Source organism: Meleagris gallopavo, chromosome 1 (genome assembly GCF_000146605.3).
Source record: "Meleagris gallopavo isolate NT-WF06-2002-E0010 breed Aviagen turkey brand Nicholas breeding stock chromosome 1, Turkey_5.1, whole genome shotgun sequence".
In the NCBI taxonomy this organism is placed as follows: Eukaryota; Metazoa; Chordata; class Aves; order Galliformes; family Phasianidae; genus Meleagris; species Meleagris gallopavo.
Window position 1 is genome coordinate 50,530,257 of NC_015011.2, and position 15,191 is coordinate 50,545,447.

Consider the following 15,191-nt stretch of genomic DNA (forward strand, 5'->3'; position numbering starts at 1 on the left):
AAAAAGAAAAAAAAAAAGGCACAACAAAATTAGCTTTTTATCAAAAGAGCAATCACTGCACGTTTCTCCTTGCTCTGCCAGATGTCAATTTCAGTCTCATATGTAGCCGGTTTTCCACATTAAATAGTCTAAATAGGAGTTGGGCAGCCACATGGTCCAGTTTCTATGTGGTATTCAAATTTCTTCCTGTACACCTGTGCCCTCTTCCCCTCCAGCAGCTCAGGGCCACCTCTCCCTAATAGTTGACATGTGAACTAAGCTGATCCTGATCCCGCCAACTCACTGCTCTCCCCATTCCCTTCTCCCTGATGCATATTCACCAACTTCTTTGGACTTTGTTCCAGTCTCCACCTTCTTGATTGGTGCTAATTTACGTCGGTTCTCGGACCTTGGTCATCCATCTAATTGTTTTTGATCCAGTTAAGAATCTTGCCCTCAATACCTATGACCCTGAAGGATTTACATAGAAAGATTAAGGACACAAGATAGCTAGGTGAGCTAAGCCAGGGCAGTCTGAAGGCTCAGAGATGTCTACAGTGTGCAAATATCATTGACAGGATTGTCTTCCTTGTGCTGAAGAGGGCTAATTTGTCTGATATTGGTGGCTTGGCTCATCGAGACAAGTCAGTGTGAAAATGGAAATCAGGGCCATAAGCAGAGGAGAGGAATTGTGAAGGTTATAAGGGGTTTTGTGGGGGATTGCAAAGAGTATCTGTGAAGTGGGTTGCATAGCCTTGTCATTTGAAGTAAAACCTCTAAATTTCTATGATAAGTAATGATAAGTAATGCTTCATTTTTGTCATGGGCCAGGACTAGATAGGACTCTCTTGTCACTCATTTCTGAGCTGTCTTTAAGTTAACATGACCTGATCCACGAGATTGAGCAATAGCCTTCCAGGATGCAGGGAGTATGTAACACTAATCTGTTATAGAATCATAGAATCTTAAAATGGCTTGGGTTGGAAGGGACCTTAGAGATCATCAAGTTTAAACCCCACTGCCATGGGCAGGGCTACCAGGCACTATATCAAGTGTTAAATCAGGCTGCCCAGGGCCCCATCCAAACTGGCCTTAAACACCTCCAGAGACGGGATACCCTCAGCTTCTCTGGGCAGCCTGTGCTGTGCCTCATCGCCCTCAGTGAAAAGCTTTCCCCGATATCTAATCAAAATCTCCTCTCCTTTACGTTAAAACCATCTGCTCTTGTCCTATCATTATCTACTCGTGTAAAAAGTTGATTTCCCTCCTGCTTATAATCTCCCTTTAAATACTGGAAGGCTGCAATGAATTCTCCCTGTAGCCTTTTCTTCTCCAGACTAAACTAGCCCAGCTCTCCCAGCCTGTCTTTGTAGGAGAGGTGCTCTAGCCCCCTGATCATCTTTGTGGCCCTCCTCTGGACCCTCTCCAAAAGCTCCATGTTTCTTGTACTGGGGGACCCAGGCCTGGACAGAATGTTCCAGATAGGGCCTCATGAGGGCAAAGCAGAGAGGGACAACATCGCATTGGCCCTTGCCTTGGAGAAGTTATCCAGATCAGCCAAGGGAACAAAATGTTGTGACCATATTTGAGCCTAAGCTCTCTGCTGGGCCCCTTGGATAGAGATTATAATCACACTTTTTTTCAGCTATTTCGCTGCTGAGATGGCCATAGTTCTGTCTCGGACAAGCATAGCAGAGATGCTAGATTCTGAAGCATAGAATATAAGTATGGTAAGAACTGAACACATCTGATTCTTTTTCCCTGATAAATCCCCAGCTACCTACAAAGAAAGGTGAATCACTCTGCTTCTACTCTGAAATAAGGATTAAACCATTGCTGCAACTTGGCAGGTATTGCTAGTGTGTAGTCAGCTTCCTCTGACAGCCCTTTGTCAGGCAGGTTTAAAGTATATGTGTGCCCAGAACAATCCTATATGTCTGAATGACTTGGTGGGGTATAGGGTGCCCCTGAATCTGAGTGTGTCCAACTTGATATTTTCTGGAAACACTAAAGTATAAAACAATGCAAAAATGGCATTCTGAGTACCACAACAGGCATGAAATTAGTGGTCTTTTCTACTTCTTGCTTAGAGGATAGATACAGGGTATGGTGGAAGGAAAAGATACCAACATCACTGAAGATAAGATGAAAACTGTAAGTGCTGGAATTTAACAAGATGCCAATGACAGGAACTGTCCCACTCACCTCAGAATGAAATTATGAAATCTGTGAAAAACTAACTGTTAATACTAAATCTCTCTGGAATTTGACCAGCTATATCTACATGAGTGGAGATGCTGCACATTTCCTGAAATCTAGATCTGCTGTTGAGTGGGAAATCTAGGAATTTTATAAATAAACAAGAAATCCCAAGTAAAAATCCCAAAACCGTTCTACATCAAAACAAAATCTCCAAGTATTGGCACTGTGAGCCAAAAAAAAGTGATTCCAAGGCTTTCATTTTTCAAGATGAAGCTGTTGAAACTTACTCAGCAGCTCTACTTCTCACCTCTGTGCCCCAAAAAAGGGCTTCTAGATAACCTCTGAGGCATGAAGCAGAGTTTCCAGATTTGGGGCAGGCATCTGGCCATGTAGGGACCCTGGCATTGGGTTTATCAGGTACACATGTGGACTAGTCACAAAATAAAGAATAATAGAGGAAAGTTGTTAGATTTCATTTACAAGACTGGAGAAACTGAAACACTCAAAGATAAATAACCACATTATGACAATTACAGAATCGTTGTCAATGCTGCACAAATTACTCCCCAAGATGAGCTGTGCTGGCTTGCAGCCCTTGTCTACTTCTGTGAGAGTCATGCCCATAGTCATCTAAATTCTTACCTTCATGTGATTACAATGCCAATGCATATCCCATTCGACAGGGAGAATTCTGACCCTGGAAGCTTCACTAATGCATGGACTTCATCAAACCTAGAAACTCAAGTGTGAGCATTTTTCCTTCTACAAAGTGAGACCAGGATGAGACTGCAATGCAGTCACCTGAAGTTGAAAGAGGTGAATAACATGACTAATTCCAGTTGATTTTAATCAGTTAACTGCTTTAACCGCTTTGTGATTCTGAAAACCTTTATCTGACTTGATTGTCCTTTAGATGATAGACATGATGCCAGGGATAAAGAGGCTGTAAAGACTCACTCAATGCAGGAAAAAGGAAATGAAGCACCTGTGGGAAATGGGACAATATATCTGATTTCTGATGAATAGTTGTGGCCTGGAGAAATGAAGTCCATACAAGGCAGGGTTTTGCTCATTCATTTTTTTACCCTGCAACAATCAACTACTTACTTGTTTACAGGTCTCTCAAATGTAAAATATAGGGACAGCTGGTACCAGCCAGAGAACAAAAAAGTTATTAATTCACTGTGAACCCTATGTAACTATCGGTGACTGGGAAAAAGCTGAAAACCTGGCAGCTGGATTCTATCCAGAGAGATTTCTTAAATATACAACCTATACAGAGGCATTTACCTACCTGCACTGTCATACGCACAGAGCAGACTCTTCAGCAAGCATTCGGGTGATGATTTGCTTTGTATTCGGACTGTGTCACAAATGGTCACCCTTACAAGTGATATGTCTGGGAGGGAGACAATGCCTTTGCTCAGCAGATTCCCCTATTGGTGTACAATGTGTGTTGTGACTGCAAAACAGAAAATGATGCAACCCTTTAAACAATGCCTTCCAATAGTGTTTCCCATGAGTCGGTGGAGACATGAGCAGAAGGAGCACTAGACCCTCGACAAGCAGGGAAAAAGCCATATGTTGGAAGGAGATTAATATTATGCAAATAATAGGGCATATAGACATTTTGTAAATGGGCAGGCCGATCTCATTATTGATCTACAATTAAGCCAAACTGTGGGGTCATAACATCCTATTATGTCTAGTAGATTAAACTCAGTTAGGCCGTCTCTTTGTTATTGTTTCTGATGGAGTTTTAGAGCTTTCTTAATTCAGGTCAGAAATTGAGAGGCTTCTTCATAAGCATTTTAATTAACCAACTGAAGAATTCTCTTGCCCCCAGAGACTCACAGTACCAAATCCAGAGCTCAGCCCTGCTGCCCCTCTCAGACTGTTGTATTTAAGCTCAAATCATGTTTCTGTCCCTTTATTCAAGTCAAAAACACATCCATTAAACCAAACCAACTCCCTTCCCTCACCAAATGCTTTGGAAAACAGAAGTATCTTAAAAGTCCGATATTTTGACCTAAACATGTTCTTTGCTCCTTCCCAAGTAAAGACGAGCATGTCCAAGGAAAGAAACTTATATCTATGGAGGAAAATCTTGTTTGGCCCGACTTTGGGGCTACATACTCCTCACAGCAGGTATATTCCCTTCTCCAAGGCATTGGTGCAATTGAGTCATGTGGTGTTATCTCGGGGCTGAATAAAAGTCAAGTTCTTTTGCAGGACTATTCAGTTCGGTGCACTGTCCCTCTGGGTTTGATGCTCTTGGTTGAGACGCTCTTGGTTGAACGGCTTGGTTTCTACAGAACATGCTGCTCCTCTGGTCAACACGGATCTCCTTCCCAGTCCATGGTGGCTCTTGTCAATGTTCACTAGACTGCAGCTTCTTGTTTTGGTACTCATGAAGCTGATTTCATGCCATTTATCATCCCAGCACATTTGCTTGAGGAGAGCACCTGCCCCCTGCAAACTGTCATGGATGATAAAGGCATGCTCCCCAAGTCCCCTGCTCCTCCACATCCTTGTTTATGTAGAGATACTGCTCTGTTCCATCTTGTGGGAGTGTGGTGCACTGTAGGCGGGGAGGACATTGAAGAAAAAGTATGGTTTTGGGAAAGGCAGCAGCTCCAAGTGGTGGGGGATGTAGGAGAGTGTGCTGGGCATCCAAGTAGTTGTCAGCTGCCCTTGTAGTGGTGAGTAGTATCCTATGGAAGGGATGGTGGCTGCAAGCTTCCTCGGCATCAAGCTAGGAACCTTTCAAGAGTAAAAATGAAGTCTTAGATAAATCAATACTGACTTTTTACTTAGATACAATTTGCAGTCAACCTTAATTGTTTCCCTGGTGCTCAGTAATTATGAAAAAAAATATATAAAAGAATAGGCTCCCTAAAACCCAGTGAAGTGCTGTCACTCAGGGATCAAGGCAAAATATCCTTTGTTATAGCAATGGAAACGCTAGTGACAGGGAAGGAGTCTGTGTGCCAGCCTAGTCTAACTGTCCTGGTCCTAAAAATGGCAACAGTTGAGGGCAAAAAGCACAGATCAGCCTAACAAGGCTGGACATTGTGAAGGGATACTGGCTAAAGAAACACAGCTTTGTAGTTGGAAATGTCCTGTTCCTTCCTGTTCAGGACATTGCCTGCTATGGTAAAGATGTTTGACCCAAAGTATGATTTACAGGGAATGTAAATCAATGTAAAAAATTTAGTAGTAAAATAGGGTAGGACCACCCTACAAGAGAGATCTCACAGCGTATTTATGGAATATATGGGATTAGGGTTTAGGGATAACACTTACTGCTAAAAATATATATATATTCATTGACCATGCTTGTTGGGATTTATCTGGATCATATCACCATTTTTTATACTTTCTGATTCTCTCTCTGTCAGATAGTCCCATGTGACAAGGTGACTTGATGAAGGATACCTGTCTCCTCTCTCTGGCTTTATATACAGCCACCAGTACTCACTGTAATATCTGACTTGGGAGCAGGAATGAAATCAACTTCTGTCAGATGTTGAAGGCCACCAAAGTTGCCAAATTTTTCATGTTTCCTCCACTTGGCTCGCTGGTTCTGGAACCAGATCTGGATACAGGCAAGAAAGGACATAGAAATGAGTAGCTGTTACAGGAGAAATTGCTCACATCCAACTAATTTTCCTGTTCATTAAGTGAGGTTCAGAGAACAATGACCTCTAGCTCAGCATCAACAGAGGCTGAACCTAAAGAAAAACATTTAGTTTGACACAGTACCTCTTGCACTTTGCATAGCATATGGAATCTCTGCATAATTGGAACAGCCACTTTTCTCTCACAGAATCAGATCTTCTAAAAATAAATAAATATTATAATATATAAATATATAAAACAATAAAGATTGTGTTACCAGTGGAGCTATAGTAGCAGGGCTTTTCCTGTATTTGGCTTGTAACATTTTGAAATTCATGTAAGGATTCCAAGCAAAAGATTCAAGAAGATGCCACCATTTGAATCACTCAGCACTCTCAATATGTTATCTGCCATATCTTTTGCCCATGACAATGACCAACCAGTTTTCTCAAGGCAGTTTCTTTCATCTGTCAGCTGCTTTGACCTGTCTAGCTTCTAACTGAGGCACAAAAGTATAGTTGTGTAATAACCACAGTAGTAGAAGATCTTGTTGCAACGCTGTGAAAGTTGAATTCCCTTTCCATTGTGGGACCAGCTGGCTTAGTAACTTGTTGTTTGAATGTAAGCATTTCTTACTTGGCAAGTGCTTCAAGTGAACACAAGGTGTTAGGGATCAAAACCAGATGCTGTTGGTTGTAAATATATATGCATTTTAAATCTGATAATGAACAGCTCAATTATTTCAGCATCTCTTGCCCAGGAATTAATGCGAATGCCAGGAGACCCGTGCTATATTGCTGATAGTTAGCACTATCTGAGGTTACTGAAAGGACAGCCTTGTTTATCTGGGTTTGCATGTGTTCGAGAACTGCTTAGTCTGTATGAACTGCTCCATTCCCTTTCGACCAGGCAGGAGTTATATGGTGAAACAGTACCATGAATGATTCCTCTTTATCACCGATAAGTGATTGAGGGTACGGGGTGTACTGAAGCCAAAAATTCAACCTTTTAAGTGTTCTTTCCAAAGTCTGCACATTGAATAAAGCACTCACTTGAGGGATATTTTATTATTATTTAATATTGGTACAGCTGTGTTTAGAACCCAAACCAACACCATTTTACCCAACTGGCTCTCTAACACCCTTACCCCTAGAATGATTTCTCAGTGTGCACCCTGACTTTCCTTCTTTGGGATTTAAATCTATTCCTCCAAGTTGTATCCACCACAGATCTCAACCTACTGATACTACTCTTTCTCTGTTTACTATTAACCTTCAATTTTCCAGTGCTTCTGAACTGGCACAGAGACAAAGCACAGCATTCTCACGTGTGCTTGTGAAAATCACACTGGTGCTAAAGCCAGGGTCTGCTGCCTCCTTAATCTTGCCTGAGACTTCACAAAGGACTCATCTGTCCTCTCAGCAGTAGCATTAGCTAGGAGCAGGATGAGTGAGGTTGATCAGCGGGATATTTGAGGAAACAAGGGCTAAAACAAAGTGCAGAGAGAGGGTGGTGTGCCCCATGTTGTAGGAACAACTTCCATCTGTTACTTTGTGCTCATCCCCATATTATTCTCTTGCAGATCCATGACTAATGAGACAGAACATGCTGTACTAAAGAATCAACTTTTTCCTTATTAACCAGTCCCCTATCTTCTTACTATTTCATAACTCGATTATTAAAGATTTTACCGATTAGGCAGTACAAATTGACCTTTGTGTCAGTAAATGGTTTCTATAAGAGACCTCCTTTGAAATGTCCTCGTTTGCGATTGGACGCCTGCTGCACATTCAGCTTCTTGTGTACTAGCACATGGCGTCTTGATCTTAATCCAAAAGCAGTGTAAGACCAAGGCAAGGTCCTTGCAGTCACATGCCCTCAATGTTATTAACTCTATCAATCAAATATATAATCTAATAAAAAAAAGATGGGTTTGATGACATCGTTTTCCTTAAGCCAATGATGAAAAGTGTTAGATATTTCACTCTTATTTTAATTCATCATTAACAGAGTCTCATATCAGCTTTAACATTGTTTTGCCAAAATCAATGTTTGTCTCACAGGCCAATCATTATCTGGTCATTCTGTCTACACTTTTAAGCACTGACACAATATTAGCTCTTTTCCAGGTCCCTGAAATATCTCCTGGGTTCCAGGACTGACTGAATATCAAACTGATGACCCAAGATGCTTCTCAAGCAGCTTTTAAGAGCTACTAGAAGCAAGTCACACAGATTCTGGATTTAAAAATGTCAGACTGCAGCCGCTGTTCAACATTGTCCTGATGGAAAGTGTTCATAGCCATCATGTGATACCACCACCTGATCTGACATATTTCCAAGCCAGAGATCTGCCAGTTCTGCATTATCCTCGACAGTCCCGCTATGTCTATTGAGAAGCAGATCAATATAATTGTTCACTTCCTTTTTTTTAAAAAAAATTTTTTTTGCTCTCTATATATTTTTATTGAGTTTCTGATGATCCTTTACTTTTTTGACTACAGATTTAGCCTGTATCAGTTTGCACTGCTTATTCATTTTTATAACTTCCTGTTTCTAATGTTTACCCATCTAGCCTCTTTCGTAGAATTACAGAATCACAGAACCACAAGGTTGGAAAGGACCTACAAGATCATCTAGTCCGACTGTCCTCCCATTACCAATGCTAACAGAAGCCACTAAACCATATCTTGTAACTCCTCAGTCAGACGCCTCTTGAACACTGCCAGGGACGGTGACTCCACCACTTCCCTGGGCAGCCATTCCAGTGCCTGACCACTCTCTGAGAGAAAATTTTTTTCCTCAGGTCTAATCTAAATCTCATCTGGTACAACTTGTGGGCATTTCCTCGGGTCCTGTTTGTTGCCTGTGAGAAGAGGTCAAATCCCTCGTCATCACAACCTCCCTTCAGGAAGTTGTAGAGTGCAATAAGGTCTCCTCTGAGCCTCCTGTTCTCCAGACTAAATAATCCCAGCTCCCTCAGCCGCTCCTCATAAGACCTGTGCTCCAGATCCCTCACCAGTTTCGTTACCCTTCTATGGACACGTTCCAGGGCCTCAATGTCTTTCTTGTAGTGAAGGGCCCAAAACTGAACACAGTAGTTGAGGTGCGGCCTCACCAGTGCTGAGTGCGGGGGAATGATTACCTCCTTGCTCCTGCTGGCTGCACTATTTCTAATGCAGGCCAGGATGGCATTGGCCCTCCTGGCCACCTTTCATTTGTGTTGCAAGTAGGCACGCACAAGTACAAGGTTGTTTTTCCATTTGTCCACTTAAATTGTTCTGCAAGAATCACAGATTTGTTTCTTGATTGGCTTCTCACATCATTATGAAATGTTTCACATGATTACTGCAGTGATTTCTCACTTTTTTTTTTTGTTAAGTTCTCCAAGGTGATTTGATTTACAGCTGATTTTAGCCTTGTCAAAGCTATTATTTCAAAGCACAAAAAACAAATGTGAATGTTAGGCGCTCTTTTTTGTTTACATATAACAAATACAATCAAAATTAAAACAATCTTGCACGTAAGTTACCACTAGATTTTAGTTCTGTGGCCAATTTTTATCAGTCAAGAAAGGGATAAATGCAGAACTTCCATGTCAGATCCCCTGTCTGTACAGGGAATTTGCTGGAATTCAGATGGGCTTTTTCTTCTTTCTCCTACATCTCAGGTTGATGTTTGCCATAATAACTCAGTTTATTTCCTTCTTTCTTTTTCTCTACAGACTATAAATTACTTTTCTTTTACATGGAAGATGGTTCTGTTCTTTCATGTGATTTGATTTTCAGGAACACTGACTAATAGCCCAGCTCATGCTTCATGCCATTGGAAACATGTCATGTGTGTACAGATATTGCTAGTGGGCACACTGCAGCTGTGCTGTTCCAATGTTCCCTGTCACCTAATTCTGAAGCAGTATCATCACAGTTAGTCCATAGTCCCAGGCATGTCTCAGTCAATAAACTGCACTATGGTGAACTTTGATTGTTAGAGTGGGATATGTACATAGAAATACACTGATGACTTCAGAATTATGACAAGCACAGAAACTGTAAAAATCATCACAATCATTCTAAATAGAACACCGATTTCCAAAATCCAGTGATATGTACATTTCAATGCAGCATATGTCACATACAGCAGACATGTGGGGTCAGCGTTGAGCTCTGTCATCAAGATGACATTACAGCTGGGGGAAGCTAAATCAGTTTCCCTGAACTGAAATTACATCCAGGGCATTTATACTCTGTGATATCAAATTACAAAACATTAAGAAATCACTTCCATTTGGGCAGTTATTTTCACTTTTTTTAAAACCTGTAGAAGAGGGACAATGTGAATTACAATGAATTACATTGCTTATAAAAGGTTGATAAATGATCGATATATTTTTTTCATAAATGGCAGTTCTGTTGCTACAGAGTCCAACAGGTTGCTTATAACCATCTGTAACTCCTATTTGCTATGCATTTAATATACTCAGAGCACCTGTTAACCCTTTGATTAATCCCATTTGGTTAATCCCAACTGGGTGACAAATGCTTTTTACCCTATTTGTAAAAGGAGAATAATGATACTGGCCTCTCATGTAAAGCAACAGAGAGATCACATATTTCATTAGTGTTGTCACTCAGGCACGAAGTATTTAGAACATATCCTGAGTAAAGAATTGGTGCAATGAGTTTAGCTCTTTGGAGATAGAATGTACCTGAACTCTGGCTTCTGGTAGGTTAATCTTTGCTGCCAACTGATTGCGAATATGGACATCTGGGTAGTGAGTCACTTGGAAAATCTTCTCAAGTTCCTGAAGCTGCTCAGCTGTGAACGTTGTCCGGATTCTCCGTTTCCCTTTCCTCTCAACTGTGCAAAGAAGGAAAAGTATATTGAATCTCATAGGAAATGGCCACAGAACAACAAGAAGATTCAGAGATACAGAAATTTCTGCAAATTGCTGTGCAGCTGGGATGGCATCTCCAACACCTAGAGATGTACATACATTAGATGTTTGTCTCCTAACTCAACACTGAATGTGGACTTTAGCTTTCAAGAAGAAAATCAACTGTGTCCACATGCAGTGCTAATTCCTCTGATTCACTGCCTGTCAACAGCTACAGAAATGCATATATTTTAAACATAAAACCTTATGCATTTTAACCACATTATCTCTGCAATGATTTTGTCATCTGAGTCCTTTAGTGTTGGATGAACCTTTGATCTTTGTTGCTCATCTGTCACATGCATGCAGCATTTATTGCTAATTTGTAATCCTTTATTAACTATTTGTGAGCAAATCCTTAACGTAAAGACAATGAATAAGTAGATCCTCCATTTTGTCTTGGTGTTGTTTTCATGCCTGTGACAAATCACCATTTTTCTTTCAGCTTATAAGATGAAATGAATTTCTCCCCACTCGGGAGGCCATGAATCTTGTTAGGCAGTGAGGGGATAATGAATGAATGTGGAAACCTTTGTCCATAGATAAACTGTGTCAGATCTGGCCTGATTCCTCTCCCTACACCAAGGCCCTTGTTGTTCTCAGACTATTTCTCTGGGATATTTGTCTAAGTCTTTGCAAGGTTGCTGAGATCTACTGCAAAGTCTGCAGCTATTCCTTGCTTCCTTATGCTCTTTCATTTTGTTTGCATAAACATGTTCATTCTTGCCTTAAAAGTAGTCTCTGAATTATCGTGGATAGGGACTGACTCTTTGTGAGATTGAGCCAAGCAGTTTTTAGATTACTGTAACCTTTGTAAGCAGAAAAGAACTTTTGGACCTCATGACAGTTACTTTACAATCAACATCTCCATCTTCCCTTCACCTCAGAGCACTAGTAACTTCTTTCCCATGTCACCTTGTCACTGGACATCTCCAGCAATTTCTTGCCCCATAACATTTTTTCCAATGCCACACCTGTTCAAGCCACTTTACACTACAGCCAGTATTGGAGTGATTCATGGCTGGAGAACAAGAACATTAGAATAGCCAGCTTCAGAAACCTGTTGCACACTAGATCAAATCTGCTGAGAAATTACATATTTAAATAAGTTTTTGGATTGCTCCAGTGTGACTTCACCAACAGTCTTTCTTCACCAACAGTCTTTCCCTTCAGCACTTCTACAGTATTTTAAAAATGCCCTCCCACAAGAGGGTATTTTATTTAGATCATGAACTATGTATGCCACTTGGTGTAGGTTAGAATAAAGACTGGATTGGTCTTAAATGATGCTGAAGGATTGATATCTTTCATGGAGGTTGAGAAAGAAAGTAAGCTGTAAAGCAACTGACATGCAGAACATGGAGTTCAGCCTCATCCTATGTCTGGAATCCTCTCTGATGCACAAATAGAGAATGTTCCAGCTGACATTGAATGAGCAGTGCAAAAAGCCATGCCCCACGTATTGAGAGTCACAGTTATTTTCTTCTTCTGACCTTGTAAAACTGCAGCAAGATAAAAATTGAAATCTGGTAGTGCCTATAATGAACTTGCTACTCAACAATCTGAAGTAATTGACAATGACACAATGTTGCTGAAGAAAGCCCCCTTTTTGAATAATTGCTTTCGGCTATCCATGGTCTGATGACCACTATCAATGCAGACGATGTAACTAGATGCTTGCATTTCTTACTGGAAACAGTTACCCAGAGACAGTTAGCTAACTCCCTCAATAAGAAATACAGTCTTTTCCTCTTTAGTATTAGCGTAAACTATTCCTAGTTGGGGCTAAATCAGTGAAAAAGGTAACTAAACACCTTAGACAACATAAATCAGGCTCTATCCCCACCAGAATATGACATTTTCCATTCTGTCATGAAAATCTTATTGTGACTCTGTTGACACAGAATATAAGGAATAAAAAATTCTGCCCATTGATTTGGTAGGAAGATGCCTAGGATGCAATATTTGGGAACCCATAAGTAAATATGATCCGTTGTGAGTATTTCCTCTTTTTAAAATTTTCAGATACTTTGATAAGGAGACCATTCATAGAAGAATAACTAAGGAGAGTCATTAATCATAAATACTGTCAATACTCCCATATCTCAGGAACAACCTAATAATGTTCATGTCCAACAGAGTTAAATCCATATCATTAGATTTTTCACTGGTCTATCAAAGTACTACTCATTAGACAGCAGACCTGGCCTCAGCCCCAAGGGAAAAATGTCATTCAAATTGAGTCTTGCTGACACCACCAGGGAAAAGATTTGAAATGAGAAGTATTTTTTGTATATATGCTGAAGATTGCAATGGGCATCCTTTTCTAGAAGCTCTGATTACAAAGTTGCATTGACTCAAATCTTCCCAAAGCGTGGCTGTGAGAAAAGGAGGATTTATTGCTGTATGAATTAAAAAGGGCAATATAAACTATCAGTACTGAGCATATGAATTTCAAGACATTATGTCCTTGGGGATAAGATATACTAAATTAGTCCACAGTGTCTCTTGTGTGAAAGATTTTCACCTCACACCTCTCTGTGGGGATCATCTTCCATATCTTCCTGGGAGATACTGCAGACAGGTAAGATTGAGTACCAAGGTGATATTTTGTCAAGTACATTATGTTCTGTCATACAGTAATGAATTTCTCTGCTACATTTTTATCTTTACAATATATAGTATTTATATTTCTATAGCACAGGGCAATTCACATAGTGGGTCCAGAAAACAAGAGATTTTTGCCCTGACTTTGTAATGGTCTCAGAAATTTGAGGCCTTCCTGCAATATCCTGCATGTCTCACTGAAAACTGATCTGAGCTCCTGTCTTTTGCAGGTGTGAGAGATTGTTCCCCATACCTGGATAAAGCTGCAGTATACCTCCAACATGGGGGAGCAAGTGATCCAAGCTGAAATGTAACCACTTCCTTTTTCATATGGTCCCAACTGCACATAAACTTCTGGAATACTAGCAGAGTTCATGTCCTGCCAGGCTTTGTATACCATGTCAGTCTACGTAACTTCTAGCAAACAGGAAGCCTTCAGGAGAAACAAACAAATTCAACTACTTCCCAGAAGATTTCAGAATTAGCAAAGAAAAAGACCCATGTGTTTTTAGTTCAGTTTTTTTTTTTTTAAAGTCTTATTTCAGTGAACTACAATATAATTTGATAACTATACAGAGAAACTTTGTACATTTTAAAATCTAAGATCTCAAATAAGAAAATATTTCTTTTTTTTAAGTATTCCATCAGAATACAGCAAATAATTATTTAATCCAATATAAACCCTTCTGTCTCATATGTTGACCGGACTCTATGGAATAAGAATGGCTGAAGTGGCCCATGATAAGAATGAAGTGATTGTTAAAGCCATCTGGATCTGATCCCATCACAGTGGGCACCATATAAACAGCAATCAGTAGTTCTTATCTGTAAACACCATACAGGTGAAATAAAAAATGAAGGCAAGACTTTAGTCCCCAGACCAGAGAATATTACTTGAGATAGAAAGGAATGTTTTACATTATCAGACCTTGCCAGCTGTAGGATTCTCCATAAACAGTACGTTTGTACAGATTGTAGACAAAAATGATGATATGGATATCTGTCCTGGGCTATCAGCTTAAGAATTTCTGGGTGCTGGCAGTTCAGCTGGTGCAGAATTTATTGGATTAATCAACCTAGGCTGACGCAGGAAATCATCTATAACAAGCAAAACAATACTATTTCTACAGGGATGGGATATGGAAGACTCAGTAGTGAAGATCATGAATCTAGGAGCAGCAAAGACTACCCTACAGAGAATATATGAGAATAAGAAGACAAAGGATGTGCATAGGTGGTGTATATGTGAGAAGAAACTTTGTGAGAATTGAACATCTTACATTACCTGAAAGCCTGATAGATTGCATTGAACCATTCAATATTTTACATTGTGCTATCGAGGGGACAGGGAATGGATCTGCCAGATTGTCCATCCTACTGACAGCTAAGATGTGTTCAGGTCCGGACAGTGCAGCTTAAAAGAGAATAGGTTCATGAGTTTGGAGTGTCTCCAATCAGCATTTTTTGTATGAAAATGACCCAGGTAGCTTGAAGACAGGCAAAAGAAACACCCTGTCTCTCAGCTTTTCCACATTTTTCCTTCTTGAAAGGGCATGTTGAGCTGTTTTTCAGACAAGACTGTTATGTAAGGGGAAGATCTACACAGTGCTCAGAAGTGCCACTTCTACTGAAACCTGATTTTTCAAAGTTTGCTCTCATCAGATTAAACAAAATAAAATAACAGGAGGTCAAGTATTAGGACAGTAGAGACTGAAGGACAGGCTTTGATTTCAAGTGGAAATGAAATTAAATTGCTAACAATAGAGACTCCTGTGAATTAATCAGGGCTTTTGCCAGTAGAAAGTGCATATTTTTCTGTAAGTAATCAGTCATTCTATTTTTGATTA

The 15,191-nt window shown here is 40.2% G+C and overlaps 1 protein-coding gene across 4 annotated transcripts in view; it reads right to left on the reverse strand.

Annotated features, from left to right (window-relative positions):
• Positions 1–1,367: 1,367 nt before the first annotated feature.
• The window catches only part of ISX (intestine specific homeobox), a 31,508-nt gene continuing 17,684 nt past the window's right edge, over positions 1,368–15,191 (reverse strand). For all 4 annotated transcript variants that reach the window (XM_010711815.3, XM_010711828.3, XM_010711821.3 and 1 more), the window contains 3 exons: positions 10,510–10,661; positions 5,663–5,779; positions 1,368–4,944 (listed from right to left, as the gene is read on the reverse strand). In XM_010711815.3, coding sequence (XP_010710117.1) covers positions 4,717–4,944; positions 5,663–5,779; positions 10,510–10,661 — 497 coding nt within the window. In that variant the 3' untranslated portion in view covers positions 1,368–4,716. The remainder of the gene's footprint in view (positions 4,945–5,662; positions 5,780–10,509; positions 10,662–15,191) is intronic.